Genomic DNA, 22,384 nt, shown 5'->3' with positions numbered 1-22,384 from the left:
TTTTTAATTAGTCTCTTTTAAAACACACATTTTATGCATTCACAACTGATTAGGTAAGAGTTGATATGCTCTAATGTTATTTCCATTTTATTTTGACTCTTTTCAATGTTTGTGTTTTATTTTGCATTTATGTATTTTTTATTAGCATGTGCGAAACTTGGAAAAACTTGTTGCTTTTAAATATGCTTTATATAAATTGATTTGGATTTTTGGATTTAATTAGGGAAGCATTACTACCAACAAATGTAAATCTTCTAATCTTTGTTAGATAAAATACATCGGTATAATGTATTTGTCTTTAAAATAACTTGTGTGCATTATCTTTAATTTCAAAGAAAAGGACACTTTGCTTTGTGGCACCCAAATGTGCTTTTAATAGATTAATTACAATTCAAATGTGGAATGGTGATCAAAGAACATTTATTGCAGACAGTTTGCTAGAAAAAATGTCAAATAAATGATTTTTTCCATTCTTATCACAACTTTTTACACAATTTAATGTAACTTAGGGGTAATTAAACCTTATTTCAGAATGGTGTTTTTTTTTATTTACTTATATTAATAGGCTACATAATTTTGGCGTCAGCTGAATATTCCCTCTCATTAAATATAGTCAAACCGTCTTTCTGTTGTTTTTACACCTGCCTCTCTGAACTAAACGTTCCACCATGAATGGACGAGCTGAGTGGTTTGGATAACGTGACCGTTATTTTCCGCCACAAGATGGCGCCCGGGTCTGTTGCAGCTGGGTCTGTTTGAAGCTCCCTCCTTGTCGGTGACCTGTTTTCTCGCGATGACAGCTTCCTGCAGATTTGCTGAAACTGACGGCTCTCCTTAACAGACTGGAGGATGAACAGAGAAGGCAAGAGGGTTGTCGGAGTTTAGCTGGTCGGCATGCATAGGAAGCAGCTGTTTGATTGAATTTTCCCTGTTTTTTGTTTCGGGTAGAGCGAATGCTGCTGGAGGATATAGGTAAGTGGGCTGTTTGCTCAGTTTTAGCCGTTGAGGAACAAGTAGTTGTTTTTTTTTTTACTGTACGTAACACCGGTGAAGTGCCTTCATACGTGTCACTGTGTCGTCAGGCGGACTCGGTTCAGAAACTGCTCCAGTTAAGATAAATTATATCAAACATCAAATATAGACTCATCAAAAGTGGTTTGTTGATAAAAAATTGGTTAATTATTCCATTTTATTTGATTCGGCTTTGACATACCCTAAAAAACCCATTCAATATGTTGGTTAAATCTCTGCTTTCATAACAGCTTTGAGCATTCGTTGCAGTGAGTAATGGTAGAGGAATGAAGTAAGAGACTTTTCAAAGCTAAAATATTAAACAAACCAAAAGAGTTGGGAATTTATTATTGAAACCGAATTTAACTGAATGGCCTGCATAGTTTTCCTGTATTTTCACTATTTCACTATTAATATTCTTTTTAATACTTTTTAGATGGCATGACATCAGGTGAAGTTGACTTTTAATAACAACATACTGTGGAATAATTAATTCGCTAAGCACAAGATTGATTTATTTTTTATAGTAGCATTTGTTTTAAGGATGGTACCAAGTAGCTTCTTTCTGTTCAATGGCAGTAAAAAATGCCATGCAGGATTGCAGGACTTCACAAAATACATCTTTTTTTAAGGGCACTGAAAACATGCAGATTTGTATATATATGTCAGTAGATGACATCACAAAAGGGATACGAATCCAGCAGATCAGCTGAGGTTTGAAAACACTGAAAGCATTTGAGTTGAAAAGACTCCACCTTTTATGTTTCATTTAACTCCATCTGTCTGCCTCTAGTGTCGTTTTCAACTGCAGTAATGGGTGGAGCGGCAGATGTGCAGGAAATATAATTGAAACTTGTAAATAACCTTATTAGAATATATTAACCAGTGCATTTGAATTTTATAGCTACCTGGCTCAAAGTAGTTGATGAAGTCAGCCCTGTTCGTCTTTAGTACTATATTTATGCGTGCTATTGTTGGTTAAATAAATGCAGCTGAAATGTTTCACAAGTAAACACAATGTGGGAGATATTTAATGAAAACATGTAACAACAAAAAAGTTACAATTGGGCATACTCAAAAGTAATCTGAGCAATTTCCTAATGCCTAATGTGGCGTCTCCACAGGAATGTGCAGAAGAAAGTTTGTTTTAATAACAATTTACAACAAAATAACAAAACAGCGTTTTATGGGGATCAAACTGTATTTAAAGGAAGTTTGATTTTAAAGAAAAGTCAGGATAATTGCTTCAAATGAGTTGAAGTAGTTGACATTTATAGGATGTAGAGTTTCTAGATGGCAGTTGCTACCATAGATTTCTAGCAGTGGTATTTATAAAGGTTTTTAATTTATACATAGCAAAGGTGACTTTTCACATTCCAACGTTTTATAATAGTGCTATTAATCTAAATCTTAACAAGCTATATTCATCTAAGTTTGTCATATAAAAACAATTTTTTGAATTTATTGTTGTACCTGATGTTTATTTTTATTTAATGGGGTTATCACCATGTAGCTATTTAGGTCAAACTTATTAAAAACTGACTGCATGCTGGACGTAATTCAGGTTTGCTGTAGGTGTGTTGGACAGAGATACAGCTAAATGTTGAAAGATACCGGCCCTCGAGGCCTGGATTTCAACACCACTGGTTTAAAGATGTACCAAGGGTTTTAATTGTCCCATTCCTACAGTTTTGCAGTCAACGTAATAATCAAAAGTCAATGTGATTGATCAGTTCTTTCTTAAATAATTTAAATCATAAATTTAAAGAAGCAATTAATTACAAAAAAATTACATTTGTTTAGTATAACTACACTTCAGAAGGAGGAAGTTTGTTACTTATTTTTTTAAAATGTTTTGGAAAATGCGATTACTTAATTACTTTTATCCACACTGTTTTTTTTAATTTTTAATCAGTTATGAGACACAGTGGCAAAACTTTAAACTGCTGCAGAGGAAGTTGCTCAACATGTTGTTGCTGGGGAACCAAAGAGTGAGTGAGTTGCTAGGTAACCAAAGAGTGAGTGTCAGTTGATGCCACCAGCTAAGCTAGCTTAGCTGGCTGTAAGAGGTTGCCTTTCCTCTGCCTACATCGCCCAGAATGCTGTGCGGCTCAGTGAATTTATTAATTATTCTCTCAGATGTTTTATCTACTGATATTCATCTATTGCCATATCTATTATATTTGATTTACTTTCCAGCTCTACCCAACAGTAATAAATACCTTGCCAGTTATTTTTGTAGCAGCTTAAACAATCTTATTTTTAATAGACAGTTGAGCTTTATACCTGCTGCAATAATAATGTCTTGTCTCACACTTATTCCCTTGTTTACATTGTTTTCATTGTTTTCTGAGCCCTGAAATCCTGCTCTAATATTCAAATCAAAGTCATAACCTTCTTCTTTCACTTCTAACTCCAGCCAGTTTATTTAGCGCTATGTTTAGCCAGCTGGCTGCCAGTGTTGCAGCTTTTCCCCGGCCCATGCCAGCTCTGTCTGTCTGTCTCTGCGGTGTGCCAAAGCGCTGTCACCACCCTATAAGAGCGTTTTGTCCGAGGACGACTCCGTATCCTTGTGAAAATACTGTGAAAAGCTCTCCTGTAAGTCACTGCCAAAAATGTCTTTACAGTGAAGAAATGAGCAACAGTATGGAGGGTGCAGCAGGACCAGGCACCAGGGCGAATGGACCGGTCCCGGCGCCCAACGCGGACCAGGTACCGCCGTCACCGGGTCTGCCTCTGGCCCCGGAGGAGCTGGTAGAAGAGCAGCCGTCTTCACTGACAGACGTCTCTCAAATGTGGATTAAATTTGCCAAAACGTTTGCTGTCATATTCCCCATCTACGTGCTGGGATACTTTGAGTTTAGCTTTAGCTGGGTCCTGATTGGACTCGCCATGCTTTTTTACTGGAGGAAGAACCATGGCAGCAAGGACTACAGGATAAACCGGGCTTTGGCTTTCCTAGATCACAAGGATACGACCGCGAAGCAGAGTCTGCCAGCAACGGAGCTGCCACCCTGGGTGAGTTCAGATTTGATTCTATCAACGTTTTGTTGTCTTTACTTAGGAATGTGGCAATGCATCAAACATCTTGGATCAGGGGCAGAATCTCAGCCACGATTAACAGACTCCTTTTTACCCTCTTACTCCAGATTAGACTTGGTATTAAGTAGCTCTTTAAATCTGTTAAAATAAGACGTCCTTGTTCAATCACTGGTTTGTCCAACACTAAAAAAGGATGATATCAGAAATCTTTAGTTTATTATGAAGCAGTTCATATGAATGTTTTTTTTTTATTGTTTTCTGCAAGACTTTCCACCCAGAGGGTTTTTTAGTCTGAATCTGTCCAGACTTGCAACTCCTCAATTTCCATAATTAATCAATTAGTCCCAAGATGAATTAAAATTAACTCAATAATTTTCATTTAGATGATTAATATTTTTTAAGGGCAATTTTGTTTAATTCATTTTATGTAGGGTTTTGGTTGTGTTTGGCTTCTCTTTCGGTTTTATTTATCGTTTTTGGTTGCTGGAAATTTAAGCCATCTTCCTGTTCTTAGCAAGATTAAAGTTTATTGGTTTTTGATTTGGCAATATACATTATTGTGCCATTATCAATACATTGCTTGAAATGGTCTTAAAACAACAATATTATCATATCACAATAACTTCTGGATTAGTTTATTGTCCAGGAGAATTTGTTATTGTGACGGGCTTAATTCAGACGTTTTTGTTGCTTTTGAAAACAAAACTAGTAATATAAGTAATATAACTGCTTTATTTTCATTTCTCTTGTTAGAAATGCAATTAAAAGCCAGTGAACTGTTGAAGTTCTCTTCTGTAATTCCTGTCATTCTTGCCCCTCGGTGTGTAGTGAAGGTTATGAAATGGACGAGGAGGAGGCCGACTGAACACACATCTTCCACGTTGCTGTCATTTTTTCTTCGTCTTGACAAATGGCATGCCGAACGTGACACATTACCAGTTCCTCGCATGCTGAGAATGCAGGAATGTATTTGAAGTGGGCGTGTGCATAAAAGATCAGATATGTTGGGGTGGAAAATTTTGCTCATATGAATCGATTCATTAGGATTTTATTTTCTCACCTTACTAGCTCTTTTAGATTTTATTATTAGAGCTACACTGATTCAATATTAATATCTGTATTGGTCACAATTTTAAAAATAGTTTAGCGTGGATATCAGGGTCTAGTCAGTCTAACTTTATGTTTTGTGCTCTGAGTGACTCTGGTCATGCTTTATCATTTATTTTTCATTATATTCAGAATATCTTTTTGCAATTTCTCAAACATTTGACTAAACTTTTGTTGCAGTTTATTTTTACAGGTTTGACCACAATAGTCAACCTATTGTATTTATCAGTTTCAGTTTCTGTATTATTTATTTTTCATTGGCTGTTAAACTCCTAATTAAACTGAACAAAGTAAAGTTGAATCAAGCTTGTGAAGCCACTGGTGTATTTAATTAATTTAATTGCTGCACTCATGGAGTCATCAAATACTTTTGTATTGCAGTACATCTATGTCTGTTTTTAAAATAAGCACTGTTTTTCTGAATCGGATCGGTATCAGCCGAAACTGATACTCAGATATCGGTATCAGAAGTGACAAAAGTGGATCGCTTCATCCTTAGGTTTTACATTTGTCTGATTTCTTAAAAGTAAAATAAGTTTTCTGCAAGTGCAGTTAAAGAGAAATAGTACATGATAAAAATGTGAGTCTTTTAATTGAAGTTTCTTTGTCAGTGCTGCAGATTGAGCGATGCCATCTTTCATGTTATAAGCCCACAGCTTATTACTGAGCAGCACGGTTATGATGGTCATCAATAACAGCCATAACAGAGGAGAGGAAATTGCTGACTACTGCGTTTCACTAGATGTAGTTCACAGAGGTGTTAACCTGCTGCAGCGTTTCTAATTAAATCAGACAGAGCTGCTTAACAGCTCAGTGTTTTCCTAATTTAACGAGTTGATACATGAGGTGAAACTGTGGCAAGCAGCAGTGAACTTTGGCCCTGAACGACACTCAGCCTTCGCCACTGCTTCGCTGTCCTCACAGAAGATACTGTATCTGGTTCACCTCTGTCACACTGACCTCAGAGCTCCCCGTGCCACTTTCACGCAGTCTGCTCAGAGCTCACATCTGGGGCTATCCGCTCTGACATGTTGGAATCTAGAGGGAATTTATCTATCCTGGCTGCAAAAATACATACATTTAATATTTGAGAAAATCATCTAATTAATTAAGTAAACTTTATTATCCCCTGGGGGCAAATTGTTGTTCAAACAGCAGTGAAGACATAAAAAAAAAAAATGCATACAAAAATAGAGACAAGTCCATATTAGTTCTTATAATGTGGATCTGGAGTTGATCAGGTTAATACCTGCTGGAAAAACCGTTCATAATAATAATAATAATAATATGGCATTCTGTATCTCTGCCCAGAATGTAAATTTTTTTGGTGTTAAGGTTAATAAGTTGATACAGAACTGGAAATCTCTGAAAGGACTGTCAGATGTTTTATTTGTAGTTGTCTAATGAGCATTAGAAATTTTATAAAGCTAGTTCAGGGTTTTGTAATTGGATAATTAATCAAATTTTTATCAACAAGCAGAACGTAATGTTCAGTCTTCCTCAGTAGGAGTTTATCTGCATCCCACAGTTCGACCTGAACACAGTTCTGAGATTACGCCGAGGTCACTGCAGATTCATAGCTCACAACTTATAAGGCAATCTTTATTTATTTATTTATGTTTTATTTTCCTTATGGAGAAAACGTTACCTGTATTTATCTGGTTGACGTGCACAACGCTGTTCATCTTGTTGAGTATTTTTAAACCGAATATTATTTGATGAGAAACTCTTGCATGGAATCAGTTGCACCAGTTAATGATGGATTGACCTAATAATAACGAACCCAGTGGTGTAAGAATGAGACATAGACAGTGTGATATTGAATAAACACACTCTTGGTGGTAAGGAGAGCAGTCAAGCAGTTCTGATGATATTTCAGTGGCCTCATTCTCTCCTGGACTTGATATTGCCTCCCTGCAAATATTCCTGGAATGAGATTTGATCGGCAGTGTGGGCAGCAGCACAGATTCTGAGTTAATGGCACACTTTGGTTACTGAGAAAATAAGTTCACAGTGAACGGCTCTTTCATGTTCTGCTGTAGTAGAAACAAAGGGCGGCTCGGTTTTTATCGTTCCGGGTCGTTGGTCTTGTTTTGCAGCTTTTTAAGTTTGGCTTTAATTGTCCTCCAAAGTCTTAAACCAACTCTGAAATGAAGAATATAGAGTCAGATTCACAGTCAAGCTTTGGAAAGTAGTTCAGTTTCAGCTGTTCTTCATAATTACTTGATTAACCAGAAGGCTGGAAAACCAGAGGAGCATAAAAGGAATGTTGTTAAAGTTATTCATGTGATCACTGAGGGAAACAAGCTGGTTAACTCTAATCATTTAAACATATAAACTTTATAGTAGAAAATGAAGAAGCTATCTGGTCAGTGTATCAGAAGTGTGAATTATTTGTTTCTGAAGGAATGAAGTCAGATGGGTAAACTACAGTCAGAACCAGTCTAATGTTTTCTGTTGTTACCATAACGCTTCCAAACAACTCAGACTGAACAAATTAGCATATTTATGAAGCCTGGAGAGAACATTGCCTCAGTTATTCCTTTTCCTCCAAAAAAGCATTGCTGCGGTGAAATTAGAGGCAAAAATGAAGTTTGTAAAAGCAGTGCTCTGTTTTCACTGAACTGTTTGTAAGCTCTGATATTTCTGTGCAGGTTTTTTATTCCATTTTTAATAGTCTGAAAAAGATGGAATAGGAAAAGAGCGTATTCCAGGTTGGAGATGTAAACAAGCAACCTGCTTGTCTGCTGCAAATCACTGACTCCATGCAATCCGTCAGTGGAAAAAACACAACTTTTAAAATAATTTGAAAATAAACTGAACTTGACTGCATTGTTTGACATAATCCATTAGGAATTTATGTATTTGACAGGAAATGTGTCCGGATGATTCGATTGAATTCACTGTTTTTCAGACCAGAGCCAGTTCTAAGCATCTGCTTATAATAGCTTGAATAACTTTTTTATTTATTTAAATTTTTTTGTTGTATAGCTATCTAGTTTGTTTTTGATGGTTTCTGTATTAATAAACCAAAATGTTTTAACATTTAAAGAATTTGTATAGACTTGGCAGTTTGACCTTTTCTTTGTGTTTGAGATTTGGTTTGTCCATAAAAACATCTCAGCAAGTTATAGGCTCCGCCCCCTCTCCCAGGTTTCCCCACATTTGTACTGAAATCTGTTAATGGTGCTCATGTTTTAAACAGAATGGGCCCCAAAACAATTTCTGCTTAAGGCCCTATATGACTTTTGGTTGACATGTTTTGAATTGGTGCCATATAAATAAACAGAATTTAATTTAATAGAGATATTGTGGAAGAAAAAACCCCTAAAATTTTACACTTTAACTTAAGTTACACCAGCTTATGTAATAAGTTGGTTATTTTGGTAAAAGTAGGTTTAAATGAAGTGTGGTCTGACAGGTTGTAGTTGTGCTGAAGATGAAAATAAAATAAAAAATATTCAAAAACAGCTAAGTTAATTCAGACATCTAAAGGTTAAATTGGTGCAATGTCCTAAATAATCCTGTTCTCTGAAAGTTACAGTGAAGTTGAGGCAAGTCTGAGTCAGAAGAGTTTTTTTTGAGATGAGTTATTATTGGACGTGACTTGATGGTGAATAGAACGGTTTTGGTGAAACCCCTTTTTGTTCCCTCCACCGTTGGTGTTGATCTTGAAGGAAACAGTCAGTCTGTTCAGCGTTTTTTCACAACCAGCAGCAATGAAGTAGTGGAGCGGTTTCCTCTTTCCTCCTTCCTCCTTCCTCTTTCCTCCTCCTCCTACTACTCCTACTCCTACTCCTCCTTCTACTCCTACTCTTCATATGTGTGCACTGGTCTGACACGGCCTGGGTGGAGATCTCACGTTCCGAAGTGCCAAAGGGCCGGGCTGCTCTCTGCTTCGCTATGCAGGAGGAATGGAAACCATGTTAAAGGAACAGAAAAGCCTCTCCTTTACTTTCACCTACAAGTGTTTTATCTGCACGTTTTTATCGTCATCGTTTGAATTTGTAGAAGCAATATTTGTCTTTTTTATATGAAAAATATCTAAACCACGCCTTAACATAACTGTTTTTGTCCTTTAGCACCTCCCATGTTGTAGTACATGTAAAATATCAGTGTGTGAAAAATAGTAAATCTACTGAACAATCGGCTCCCTGTTGAAACAGACGGCCTTTTGTGTTGCGATACAGTGCGTCGCTGTTCATCCCTGGAGCCAAATAGGCTTAGTAAGCCTCACTGGGAGCTGGTTTCCATTTAAATCCATTCAAACTACCTTTAGTCTCAGGTGGAGAATCAGCCGTTTGCAGCGTTTAGAGGAAACAACCAGTATGACTGGAAGTGGGAGAGATGAGGATCATGGATGATAAGTGATTAAAAAATGTCGACGAGCTGCATTAACTGAAAGATTGAGCTGTTTTCTATATTCTTTGCTTTATATTTGAAGTTAAAGTTTTTTTCTTTAACTAAACTTGAAAACGTATGTTTTAATGAAATAGTTAAGCCTCAGACTTCAGTCTGATGTATCAGTCTTCACTAGCCCCTTTTTAGAGACCAATCGCCATTTTATTTATTTATTTTTTTTTAGGTGTTTTTGTTTATTTATTTTTGAATTCTTAAAATGTCTTCCAGTTCCAGTGTTAAATGTTTGTTAGACATTAAAGTTTATGGATCATTGGGAGGGCAAACTTGAATTATTATGCCATCATCATCATATTATTTGAAAATGGTCTCAAAACAACAATATTATGGTTTATGAACCATGAGTAGGATGAAAATTAAATGATACCAATAATAACGGTAACACTAATGTTAAAGTTAAGCTCATTTCACACAGTAAACATGATATAAATGTTTGTTTTACTGTTTGATACGTAGAAAGTGTCAATTTACTCAATTGATGTTTTAGTTTGAAAGTAAAAAGTAAAAAATATTTTGCATTAGAAAACTAAGTTTAAAGTCTTTAAATTGTCAACATATTTCTTAAATCATACAGATTAGCAAAATTGTACACACTAAATAGAATCTGGGTAGAAATCTTTTTATTGAGTCATGGAGTTTTTAAATCTTTTTATTGAGTCATGGTGTTTTTAAATCTTTTTATTGAGTCATGGTGTTTTTAAATCTTTTTATTGAGTCATGGTGTTTTTAAGAGCTGTTAATATAAATTGGAAAACAGTAGTAAAAATAATTTTTTACTGTAAAGAAACTGGAGATATGATATTTTTGCAACCCACAGGTATAACGTTTTGTAGTGGGATTGCATTAATGTGAAGTCAGGGGGTTTTCAATGCTTTGTTTCATTTTAAGCAGAATGATGAAAAGTCTGCATGTTAATATTTACATATTCTATTTTATTGAATGTTGTTTTCTTGGATAATTCTCATTAGCTGTTTTTGTCAGTTTTTTTTATTTTTTATTATTCTTTCATTGCTAATATCTGCATCATTGTGAAGAAGATAATGTCTTTTTCTCATGTTTGGTTATTTTTAATTGACTTTTGTTTGGACTGATTACATTTTAGATTGATGATTGGTATCTGATCTATGCTAGACACTAGTACACTTTCAGTTTTTAATAGAGATCATAGAAAAGACCTGTTAGATTAAATGTTGATGGTGAATGAGTGATTGAAATTGATCAGATTTGTGATCTGCAGGTCAGACACTAAAAAAACATGTTCGTGTTTATAAAATGTAAAAACTCCCAGTTTTTTTGCTCTTTCTCTCCTTATCTTGTTTCATACATGGTGAGCTGGAGTGTGAAACTATTTTTGAGGTTTTTGTACAGATCCAACTAAACTTTACCCGATCTTTTAATTGATAGGCTGCTGTCTGATAATCGTATGAAAACCAAACTGAAGCCAGACTGTACTCTGCTGCAGGCGGATTGAAACACAAACCCTTTTACAAAGATTGCAACATATGTAATGGGTTTGAATGTTAGTTTTATGGGTTATAGTTTTGTAAATTGGGTGTGGACCTTGCTGCAGAAGTCTTCAGGTTTAAGAGTTGCTATTGCATTATCTCGCTGTGGCTCAGATGGCTGATGTTGCAGCTTCATTTCTCATGTTGAAATGAGAGTGTGTCATATTAAATTATTGTGGACGGCCTTCAATGCGATTTGCTTACTCAGTGTTTTAAATGTGTAGGAATACTTTGATTTGAACCAATAAAAACTACAGGTGATTGTATTTGGCCAATCCCCAGTAGCCTGTTTTTTCTTGTGTCTTGCAAAGTATTATTGCCTCTTTACTTTCTGCAGTTGGTGCAGCAGACACGTCAGTTGAAAGGACAGATGAAGTGGTTCAGATTCAGGTATATTGATGCTAGAATATTCTAGTCCTGAATCTGAGGCAAAACCTTAAACTGATCTTCATGAATATCCTCCATCCAATCTGACCGAGGTAGAGGTATTTTGCAAAGTGGAATGGACGATGATGTCGGTCTCAAACCGCAAAACAAAACAATGTTGTCAATTGTAATTACCAAAGACTGAGAACAACTCTGCAATATTTCACATTTTCATTTGTAAAAAAAAAATAAAATAAAAAAGGACAAAATAACTGTCATGAAGGCCCAGAAAGTCTGGTGACCGTCGTAGACACCTTTGTAAATTTACTTCTGTTAAAGGTAGAGAAAAACCTTTGGCATTGCTTTTTCCCAGTCAGCCATGTTTGGTCTTAGGAGGTTTTGAGAGAGTTCCCATCCGGCATCTGAATGTTGAAGGAAATCCATTTGTGTGACTCAACATCACACAAACCAGTTAGATTTTTTTATTGTTTTGTGTGATCTCTTAGGTTTTGAAAATTGCCAGACAGTTTTAAAATTCATGTGAACCAGGCGTAAGCAGCTTGTTGTGCTGTCACCATGTTGGGAAGAGGAGATTTTTGTTGCAGTTTACATTTTCACTCGTCTCCTCCTCTTGCGCTCAGATTTTGAGCTGGAGGTGTGGCTGAAATAAAGTGTGGGATTTCCACACAGCTGGTGCATAGCTGAAGCATGACTCTCATCAGAAGCACAAAAAGGAGATGCTTCAGCTTGCTGCTGATTGGCTGTCCAACAGTCAGTCTTCAGTGAGTCATGGTTTTGCCTGAAGTCTGATCCGGTTTTATTTTTTTATTTTTTTGTGTGCTCTAGTGTCCCTTATATGACAGTAGGTGGACAGGAGAGGGGGGGGAGACATGCGGCAAACGTCGTCGGGTCCGGGAGTCGAACCCGCGACAGCCGCATCGAGGACTCAATGCCTCTAAACATGGGTTGCAGTATCCCCTGCGCCACCACGGCACGCCCCCTGATCCTGTTTTTTTAAACTGCGGTTGGATAGAAAACAGCTCTGTGGATCAGAACCTGTGGAGGTCTGCGCTGCTGTTGCTGCAGGCATGAAACATGATCCTGAAATGCGTGTTTGTGCACTGCATTAACAAGTTAAATGACGTAAGGACACTGCAGATTATCCAACTAACATTAAATCTGAAAAGTCAGAATATAACTTATCACACAAACTGGAAGATTTACTAGTTAAATCAAGGATTATTTTAAAATTTTTTGTTATGTATGTGAAGATCAGTTGGTTTTTTCTCAATCCAGTGTTATAATAAATGATTTTGGTGGGAGAAACGGAAAACCTAAAATGACCTCTTTCATTTTGAGTCTCTGGTTTTATGAGTTATTCATGAAAAATGAATTGGTTCCCTGGTGACTCAAAGTAATAAATGTTTATTGTTGAAGTTTTGCTCCCAGTTGTTGTTTTTCTTGCTCTCTCATTCTGTAAGCTTCACTTTTGGTCATAAATTACAGGAGAAAAATAAACACATTTACATGTTTTTACCTGTTAAAACCTGAAGAACGAAGCACGTGTTGAATCAAGCTGTATGGACTCCATCTGACTCGTCTTTTATTTTCACATAAAGCTTCAAGACGACAGTTCAGGACAACACAACAACGTTTAGCAGTAAAACTTCTCCGCTGTCATGTTCTGTATTACTGTATCATTCTATCAACTCATGGTGGAAGAATTAACAGCAGGTTTAGGTTTAGACTTGCAGAGGTGTTAGTCTTTTTAGCCATTCTTTTATATTTTTCCTGCTCCGGCAGAGTTTATTGTCCCAATATCGAGACAAGTTGGTTGGGCCAAATTTCATCTGTCGCATAAATCGCCTCATGTTTGACTCTTGAAAACTTCCATGCACTTATCAAAGGTGATTGAGACATTTTGTGATTTTTACCACCATGCTTCACAATTGGAGAAGTTATTTGTGTTGATTTTTAATTCAGTTTCCTTTATCCAATCCAACATAGTTTCTAAAACCATCGTAAAATAGTTTCGGTTGCATCTGACTAATTCAGATGCTGCAAATTTACTTTACAAAGACTGAATTTGATGGGATGAAAATTTCCAACGTTTGCGATTGTTCTTGTGATTTTCATTTTGATGGCAAAAAGTATTTTATGGTGATACGTTAGAAATATTTATTTACAATATTTCTTCCTTTTTAAACCCCTTCCAAATCTACGTATTAAAAAACAAGATCAGAAAAAAAAAGAAGCAGAGAGTTTGTACACAAACGTTTTTATACTTTAAAAAACTTTAAAGCTAAATTTCTGCTTCTGTCCATTTTGATCACGGACTACAAAATAACATCAAGAAATACTGCCACTTGCATGTGGAAGTTAGTGTCACAAAAACGCTATATTTTCTAGTATTTTTGCAGAAAAGTAGCAAAAATCTTACGATTATGCATGATTGTGAAAAAATGCAAGGATATGTTTATTTTACAGGAATTTCTGCAATCGCTGGATTGTGACAACATGTTAACTATTTCTCACCTATAAATAGATTTGTTGGAAATAAACCCTTTCCCACAGTGGTCGGCCACTGCAGTTGCTGCTCAAAGGCTGTTGCTGATATCTTTCCTCTTTGGCACTGTGTTGATATCTAAGGAGCAAAAATTCTGCTATCACAGTCTTCTGCTCCTTATTTCCATCTTGAATCATCCAGAAACGGCAAATGATGATTAAGTTTCCACAAGACTTTATTTACAGTTTCTGCATGTCTGTATTTGAAGTTCTTACATCCGTTTTCTGCATTTTCCTCTAAAAGCTGAGTCATTTAGTCTTGTTTGCACCTAAAATAAACTTTTTACTTGACGCCGCTGCTTGTCAGTTGTTGTTGTTTTAGCTTTAGATTTTTGCTGTCTCATCTAACATTTTAGCCATGCACCTGAAACATTTCTCTTTATCTCAGAGACAGCTTGCTTGACAAATGGCTGAACTAACATTCTGCAGCAGCTTCACCTCATGTTTAACCTTTAATAAACCTCCAGGAACACACACTGTGACAACACAGGATTTGTGTTTCATTTGCATATTTAGCTGCATTTTACCTCATGTTTGACTTCCCTGTGTTCCTGGAGTCAGTTGGATTTAATGAGAACTAATTATTTTCTTCTTCTTTTAGCTCTGTATATTCAGGTCTGTTTGGCTTTTTGTGAAACATTCAGCTGTTCAGTGAGCTTTTCATCCGACGTCCTGATACATTATTTTCGCATAAATACCAAAGTAACAACAGTTACATCTAGATTTTTTTTACTTTCCAGGTGTTTTCCTTTACAAGTTCAACAAACTTGTATTATTTTTGACTCTATTCTATAAGAATAGATGATTTACAATTAAACTGTTTCTATGCTTTCTTTGTTTACATCAGAATAAACTAGACAGGCTAGTATGTAAAATCATCATATGATGATGATGATGATGTCATCAGTGTGAGGTTGTTTGTTTAAGTTTTGGATGCATGACTTTGTGCATGTGAGTCACACTGGATGTACTTCCTGGCTGACCTCGTGTGTCGCTCTGGGTCACAGGAGATTGTGATTGAGACATTTTGTGATTTTTACATTTGACTACACTTTCTACCTCACAAATAAATAGTTACAAAATAATTAGCGCTGAAACAATTAATCAGATTAATCGGAATAAATTGATTATTGAAATAATCAACTAATTAAGGGAAAACTGTATTTTGCATTTAAGCTGAAAACGCCTTTGTCTATAAATATACTTTAGCCAAAACGACTCAGTAGCATAGTTTAAACTTTATCAGATTCATTAAAGCTGTGTTATTTTATTTCAGTTTAGGCAATAAAATATTTATCTTCCTTTAAAAAAGGGTTTGAATTATTTATATGCATCTTTTTATGTATTCCTAATGTTGTGTAAAAAAGAAGAAAGGCTTAACTAGTTAAATTAAACATCTGTTTACTGTGCCAATTTCTTTTATCCAAAATCTATCATCATCAGAATGATCAATTACTAATATAATCGTTAGTCGCAGCTTGAAGAACAATTATCCTTAATAATTTCTGTTGAAAATCATAGAAACAGAAACCAGCTGCAAGATAGAAATAACTATCGGTTATTAATATAAAACATGACAAACATCGGCTGATATGTCGTCTGCCTGTGCTGAATGCCGAAGTGAGGAAAGAAAAGGCCAGTTGCATCTCAAACTGATGTGTGGAGATGTTGGGCGGGGTGTTTTAAATAAATTACATTTTTCTTCTCGCTTATAAACATAAACTTGTGCAGGTTCCTGTCAGTGTGTGGGTTATATGACAGCCGTGCCGCTGCTGCACAGGCAGCCTGTCAGACTCTGTGGAAGTGTGATCAGCCTGTCTCAGTTGTCACAGATATCCCACAAGCCCCGGCGCTGAACCTCAATGTTTTTTTGTTTTTTTTTGGGAGGTTTTCTATGATTAGGTTAGCTGTCAACTGAGCATCATGACTCTACATACCACAATAAAACCTACTGGTTAGGATTTGGATTTTACTTTTAAATTTTAGGGAAATGAGAGAATATTTTTTGTAGAATAGTTAAATCAGCAACGACTAAGCTGCTGCATAATTCTGGATTTTTGGAGTTCAACTTACAGCAACAATCATCAATGCAAGAGGTCAGTCGCTGCCTAAAATATTTTTTGTTAGTCATGACAGTAAAGACGTTTCCCCTTTGGATGAAGTTCAAAATAATGTCTTCATTGCATGACATTTTTTATTTTAGCTGAAAACAATGACTTGTGTGGTTTTAAATGGTGTTGAAGGGGCAGGACATAAATAATATTGGTAAATATCGGACATAACCGCAATAATAATATCAGGTATCAGCTTAGATTTTTATGTCAGTGCATCCCTACTTTTTTATTCAAGCATCACCCTAATGTTTTCGTCTTCAAACAGATGGGATTTTCTTTAAATGATTGTTTAAAACCTTTTTATGTTACAAAATCACAGATTTCACATTAACCATCCGGACATATAAAATATAGTTTACGTTACAGATGTTTAAAAAATATTACTTTAATGGTTGTAGATTGGTGGTTTTGTGATTTAGTGCAACAACCTTTGGGAAACACATTTTAATAAATACATAATAAAATCTGTGAGTTTTGAAAAAATACAGTTGGCAATTTAAAACTATATTCTTACAATATTCTCTGCTTCAAATAGATTTGCAGCAATGTTTGGTCAGGTCAGTGGGGGGGCATTTTAACGTTTTAGTGTTTGGACTGCTAAACCGATACGGATCGGGTGCATTAGATCACCTCCAATGGTGGCAGGAGGGAAAACCGTCCTCAAAACATCTGGAGTGTGTCAGGTTGTCTGGAACAGATGTTTGTGCCAGATGTGAACAGAGTCATTGTGTTTTGGGACTCGAGACAAACAAATATTGACACAGAGACTTTAGAGAGTGGAGGTCCAGTAAAGACCAGCAGTTCATTGATTCTAACTTTGACCTTTCCGTTTCCCTCCAGGTTCATTATCCAGATGTGGAGCGAGTGGAGTGGCTCAATAAGGTACCGATAGAAGCTTCTGTTGTTTTGTTTCCAGCACACACAGACATCCACCAATTACTCCTCATGGTCTCTTATTACCAAGCCAAAGTGGTGAGAAAGGGCTTAAGGGATCCGAACCTGGAGCCCTGAGGGACCTCGTCCCAGTTATAGCGACATGAGAATCTGACCAGTTCCTGGAAGAGATTCGCTGACCGTAACCGTTTCTTTCCAGAATATTCCATGATCATTACCCAAACACTCAAACTGATAGTGATGATACGTTATACATGTTGTGTACGCACTCAGAGGAGATTTCCAGGACCTGTTAACGGTGATATGTGCTCCTTAAATCACACCACTAGCAGACGTTACCTGAGATGTTCCTGCAGGATGACAGAGTGTGGAATGGGAGAACTTTGGTTTTCACATTTTAGTTTTTTTTCTTCTTTCACCTAATAAGTGCAGACATGCTTTAGAACCTTCAGCACTAAAACTTTCCATCAATAACATTATTGGACTCTGTACATGTTATGAAAGGTTTAGGTGCAAACTGCATGATGAAAGGTATTAAAACAAATTAAATTTGAGAACTTATTTTATCAATGCCAAAGTAAAGAAATCAGCAAAGCAATTATAAAAATACAAAGTTTTGCTAAAGTTTTACACCGCTTGCAGTTTTCCACATTTTGTCATGTTAAATCTGTAAGCTTTGATCTATTTGATTAGGATTTTATGTAACAAACTAAAACAATATTGAGCATGAATGCAAAAGAGTAAAAAAACACATTAAGAAGCTACTGGGCATATTGCGCCGTGCCTGCTACTTACTGTGCAGCTTCTCTTTATTTTGGAAGAAAAAGAACATGTGACTGAGAATCATTGGGGTCGAATAGGATTGGATGTGAATATTTATCCTGAAGAAAAGTTCTTCCCCAGTGAATTTTCCATTTCTCTCTGCTTTGCTTCAGACGGTGAAGCAGATGTGGCCGTTCATCTGCCAGTTTGTGGACAAACTGTTCAGGGAGACCATCGAGCCGGCTGTGAAGGGTGCCAACCCTCATCTCAGCACCTTCTGCTTCACCAAGATCGACATGGGAGACAAGGTAGGGAGAAAACAGTCAGGCTTCAGAACATCACCTCTGAGCTCACTGATTCCAGTTTATATCACCCTAAAGCCACAGCTTTCAGTCTTCTGGGTGGTTTTGTGAAGTTCATGTCAGTCGTCAGTATCTTATTTGCAGCAGAATAAAGTTTTACTAGGTCAAATCTATAGATTGAGCAGAGCAGCAGTAACATGGATCATACCTTCAGATTCTTTAGATTTTTATAAACTATATCCAGTAGAAAACATAAACTGGATATTTACATTTCTGATACTTGTCTATGTAATACATCGAGCTGCTTCTATGTTTTTCTTATATTTTGGAGGTTTGTAAATAGATTAACTTCATATAGAGCTGAATTATTCTGTGCTCTAATCTACAGAACCAGAGATCTTATTTTTCTTCTGACTTTCTTGATTTAAAAAAAAAAAAATTCACTCTCTGTATTCAAAACATCAGATAAGATTAAAGGCATTCCAACGATCTGCAGAGACTTTGAATTGTTTCTTATTTTAAAATAAATAGTAACTGTTTCACATCTTGAGTAACTGTTTAATCTCTCTGTTGTTGCATTTCTATTTTTATTCGTTTTGTGCTCCTGAAGCAGATTCTCTTAAGAAAAGCTGCCGATTATTCACCTGAGCTGAAAACTGTTCCTCACATCTGACAAATACTTTCAACTTTCAACTTTTGTTTTCTCTCTGTGTGTGTGTGTGTGTGTGTGTGTGTGTGTGCAGCCGCTCAGAGTGAACGGGGTGAAGGTTTACACAGAAAATGTGGACAAGAGGCAGGTCATCATGGACCTGCAGATCAGGTAGGCCTCCCTCCTACTTTCACAAACTCACCATGATGCTGCAGACACAAGATTTTATTTTGATTTTGTAGTTTTAGCAGCAGATTGCTGCCTGCAGATCCTAACAACCAGTCTGCAGAAGAGTAAAACTAAACAGAAGATCAATCCCAGGAATTTTAGATTAAAGTCTGCTTGGTGTAGAACCAAAGGCCAGCAGGGCTGTAATTATATGACATGAAACAAAAGTGAGGGCAACACTTCTTTTTGTTTTTTGTTACCTCTGTTAAAAAAGCACAGCCTATCTATTTCCCTTAACTACTGTCTTATCTATTAACAGGTTGAATTTGCTTATTTTTCTCCCGTTTTTACTTTTAGTTTTGTTGGTAACACAGAAATTGACATCGACATCAAGAAGTTCTACTGCAGGGCTGGAATCAAAAGCATACAGGTACGACTGATTTGTTTTTAAAATTCACATTAAAATTTCCCCAAAGTCTCTATAAATAACTTCAGGCACTGAGACAGTTATCATCAAGGAAATGTTCATTGTGTAGTGAATATATTTAAGAGAAAAGGTTCCTGAAAAGGTCTGGAAATATAATGAATCTTGAACATGGAAGTAGAAAATGAATTGTGGTAAATATTAATATTTAAATATTAATATTTGTAGTTCTAAAGATAGAAAAGATTCTCTTAAGTAGTTTTTTTCTTTGACTATAACGTGTTAATTTTGATTAGTTAATCATTCAAAATATATGCAGTTAATTGAATTTTTTTTTACACACAAAAGTTTATGTGTGTATTTGTGTGTTTCTGGTACGCCCATAAATCTGATGCACAAGCAACAGGACTCTGCTCTGCTTCATTCCTTTAGCTGTGACCCCTGCAATAATCTGTGACCCCTCAGAGAGAATTTTACATAATGTGTTGACTCGCGTCTGATAAAGCAGACGTTATCCATTCAGCTGTTGGCATCCGATCAGGCCATGTTTGCTGTTCAGAGATCAGCAGGGAGAAGAGAAACTGCTGCTTCTCAGCAGCTCAGTCATTGTCTGCCTCTTACGTTCATTTTACAGCTGCAATAAAAGTTTCTATGGATGCTTTTCATTGCCTGTCAAACTTGACTAGATTATTCTAAGCAATAAGCCATGAGTCATTATTTTCTTCACTTCTGTCACATCTTTTATTTATAGACTCCTCCTCCGTCCCTGTGGGACTGCATTATACGTTGCACATTATTTATAAAGTGCCCTCTTTCAGGCAGCAGTGGGCTGCAGGAGGAAACGGACATAAACAAAACTAATGCCTATCTTCAATCTTTTTCACCAGACTGATTTTGATGAGCAAAGTGCTCTGTGATTGCTCAGAGCAAGAAGCCATGTCCAAATTTGGTGCTGCAGACAAGCAGTCTACATGTCTGAGGTTTGACTCACAGCAGCACGAAGAAAAAAATACCCCTCAATGCCCCTGGTTTGGCTTCTTGCTCTCAGACTTTGAAAGTTAATAAATTGTTGCAATAAATATGTGAACCAATAAGGCCGCAAATTAAGTACAAAGAAGGGAACAAAAAAAGGGATGTTTTGTATTTCCAGCTTCATAAAGAATTTTCTGTGTTGCTGTATATTTTGGTAAAATAAATGTTAACATTTGAGAACACGTCTTACTCCAAAATCTGCTCTAATAAATCCTCTACAAGGGAAATAGCACCGAACTCTGAGACTTAATTCAGACCCAGTTATTGTAAATATGACTTATGTTCTCCAGAAGTCAACAACATCTGGAGATAATTTCCAAGCAGAAACAGTTTGATGATGTTTTGTTGTCTGCAGCTTCATGGCATGCTGAGGGTGGTGATGGAGCCTCTGCTGGGGGACATGCCTCTGATCGGAGCCCTGTCTGTCTTTTTCCTCAATAAACCTGTGAGTACATTGATTCCTCCACTCAGATTTTGATCACTTTCACTTTGACAGAGTTTAAGTAACATTGTGATGCTCCCTCCCTCAGGTTGAAAGAAATTAGCATATTGTTTAACCACTTCAGGAATGCAAAGCCGCTTTCTAGACACAAATTGTCCAAAAAAAAAATTTTCCTTTAACGTTTACTGTCTTTGAAGGTTGAACTCAGTTTTCAACTTGAGTCTCTTCTTTTCTTTATCTGTGTCCTCACTTCCTGACTGCAGTCTTCCTTCCTGCAGTCCAGAATGGTTTATCTTCCTGATCCAGGCTTTGATAGAAGCACCCAGAGGAAAGGAAGCATCATCAAGATGCTCTAAACACAAACAAGAAATTATCCCATCATCCAACAGCTGCAGTTCAACTGTTGATGTTTATTTTACCAAAAACTGCAGGCTCCTAACTTCAATTTGGAGATTTTTGTCCTTTTATAAAATTTAACTTACATTTTATATCTTTTTTTGTTTTTTTTTTGTGGGTAGTAAATGTTTTGAGATAATCAGAGTATGATTTCACATGATTCACACATATATTTGCTCATATGAAGTTTTTTCTGCTAAAATCAACAGTTTTTTTTCACATTCTGCTCAAAATAACACCTTCAGCTGATGAAATTGTGCACCAGTGTGAGTTTCAACAGAAAACACTCATGCAATATGCTGAAGTTTGAGATGTAGTGCTTTTTCATGTACTGTCACTGGACTCATCTTTGTGAGACTTTTCTAAACTTGCAGCAAAGCCACAAAACTGCAGTTTTAGACTTAAACACTAAGGATGCAAGAACAGCTTCACTGCAGATGATGACTTTAAAGTCTCAATGAACACAATCAAACAGTTTATTTTAGTTTATTTATTTACTCCTTGCTCTCTTCTTTGTTTCTGAAGAAATATTGCTCAAACCCTTGCATCTTTGGTTTAGAAAAACCAACCGGTAACTGATGTTCCATCATTAGTCTGAAACACAAGCTGTCAGCCACAGTGCAGTGTTGCTGGTTTGTGGTTGTTTGGTTGTTGGTGTTGTTTCTTCCTCCTCCCTGCTCCACCCTGTGAGCCTGGTGAGTTGTGACAGGATGCTGAGCTTTCAGTATTACAGCTGTGGTTTGACAGCCGACTCACCAGGAAGCCAACCGTCTCGTTGGTTTAACCAGTTTACCTTTTTCTGTTGTTGTACCAATCTATATCAAATTAAGTTGTCAGACTTGGCCCTAGTTATAAAAAACAATGTACTATAGGGTTTATGGAGAAACCAACATCTGTCAAATTCAAATGTTCCCGTCTCAACTTGAGAGGTTTCTGCACCTCCATCACCACTTTGCCATTCTGTGGAGGTGGAAACTGAATGTTTTTATTTTTATTTTTTATTTTAAACCACGCATTAGCTTGTGGACTTTGAAGAAGTTTGGACACAATATAAAAAACTTTGTTTTTCAGTAATCATTGTGAAATTCTTCTAAATTATGAAGCTATAATTATGAGTATAATTATAAGGATTATAATCAGTGTTCAGTAGATTTAATTGTGGACCAAAATTGCTACATTTTACATT

General features: G+C 36.3%; 1 protein-coding gene across 4 annotated transcripts in view; it reads left to right on the top strand.

Annotated features, from left to right (window-relative positions):
* Positions 1 to 714: 714 nt before the first annotated feature.
* The window catches only part of LOC122841643 (extended synaptotagmin-2-like), a 40,077-nt gene continuing 18,407 nt past the window's right edge, over positions 715 to 22,384 (top strand). For 3 of the 4 annotated variants that reach the window (XM_044135117.1, XM_044135116.1, XM_044135115.1), the window contains exons 1-7: positions 715 to 972; positions 3,639 to 4,029; positions 16,970 to 17,011; positions 17,959 to 18,093; positions 18,831 to 18,907; positions 19,262 to 19,334; positions 20,716 to 20,805. In XM_044135117.1, coding sequence (XP_043991052.1) covers positions 3,646 to 4,029; positions 16,970 to 17,011; positions 17,959 to 18,093; positions 18,831 to 18,907; positions 19,262 to 19,334; positions 20,716 to 20,805 — 801 coding nt within the window. In that variant the 5' untranslated portion in view covers positions 715 to 972; positions 3,639 to 3,645. The remainder of the gene's footprint in view (positions 973 to 3,638; positions 4,030 to 16,969; positions 17,012 to 17,958; positions 18,094 to 18,830; positions 18,908 to 19,261; positions 19,335 to 20,715; positions 20,806 to 22,384) is intronic. The other variant, XM_044135114.1, reaches the window with a different exon arrangement.

This window comes from Gambusia affinis, linkage group LG12 (genome assembly GCF_019740435.1).
Source record: "Gambusia affinis linkage group LG12, SWU_Gaff_1.0, whole genome shotgun sequence".
Taxonomy (NCBI): domain Eukaryota; kingdom Metazoa; phylum Chordata; class Actinopteri; order Cyprinodontiformes; family Poeciliidae; genus Gambusia; species Gambusia affinis.
This window is presented reverse-complemented; position numbering and strand designations above follow the sequence as displayed.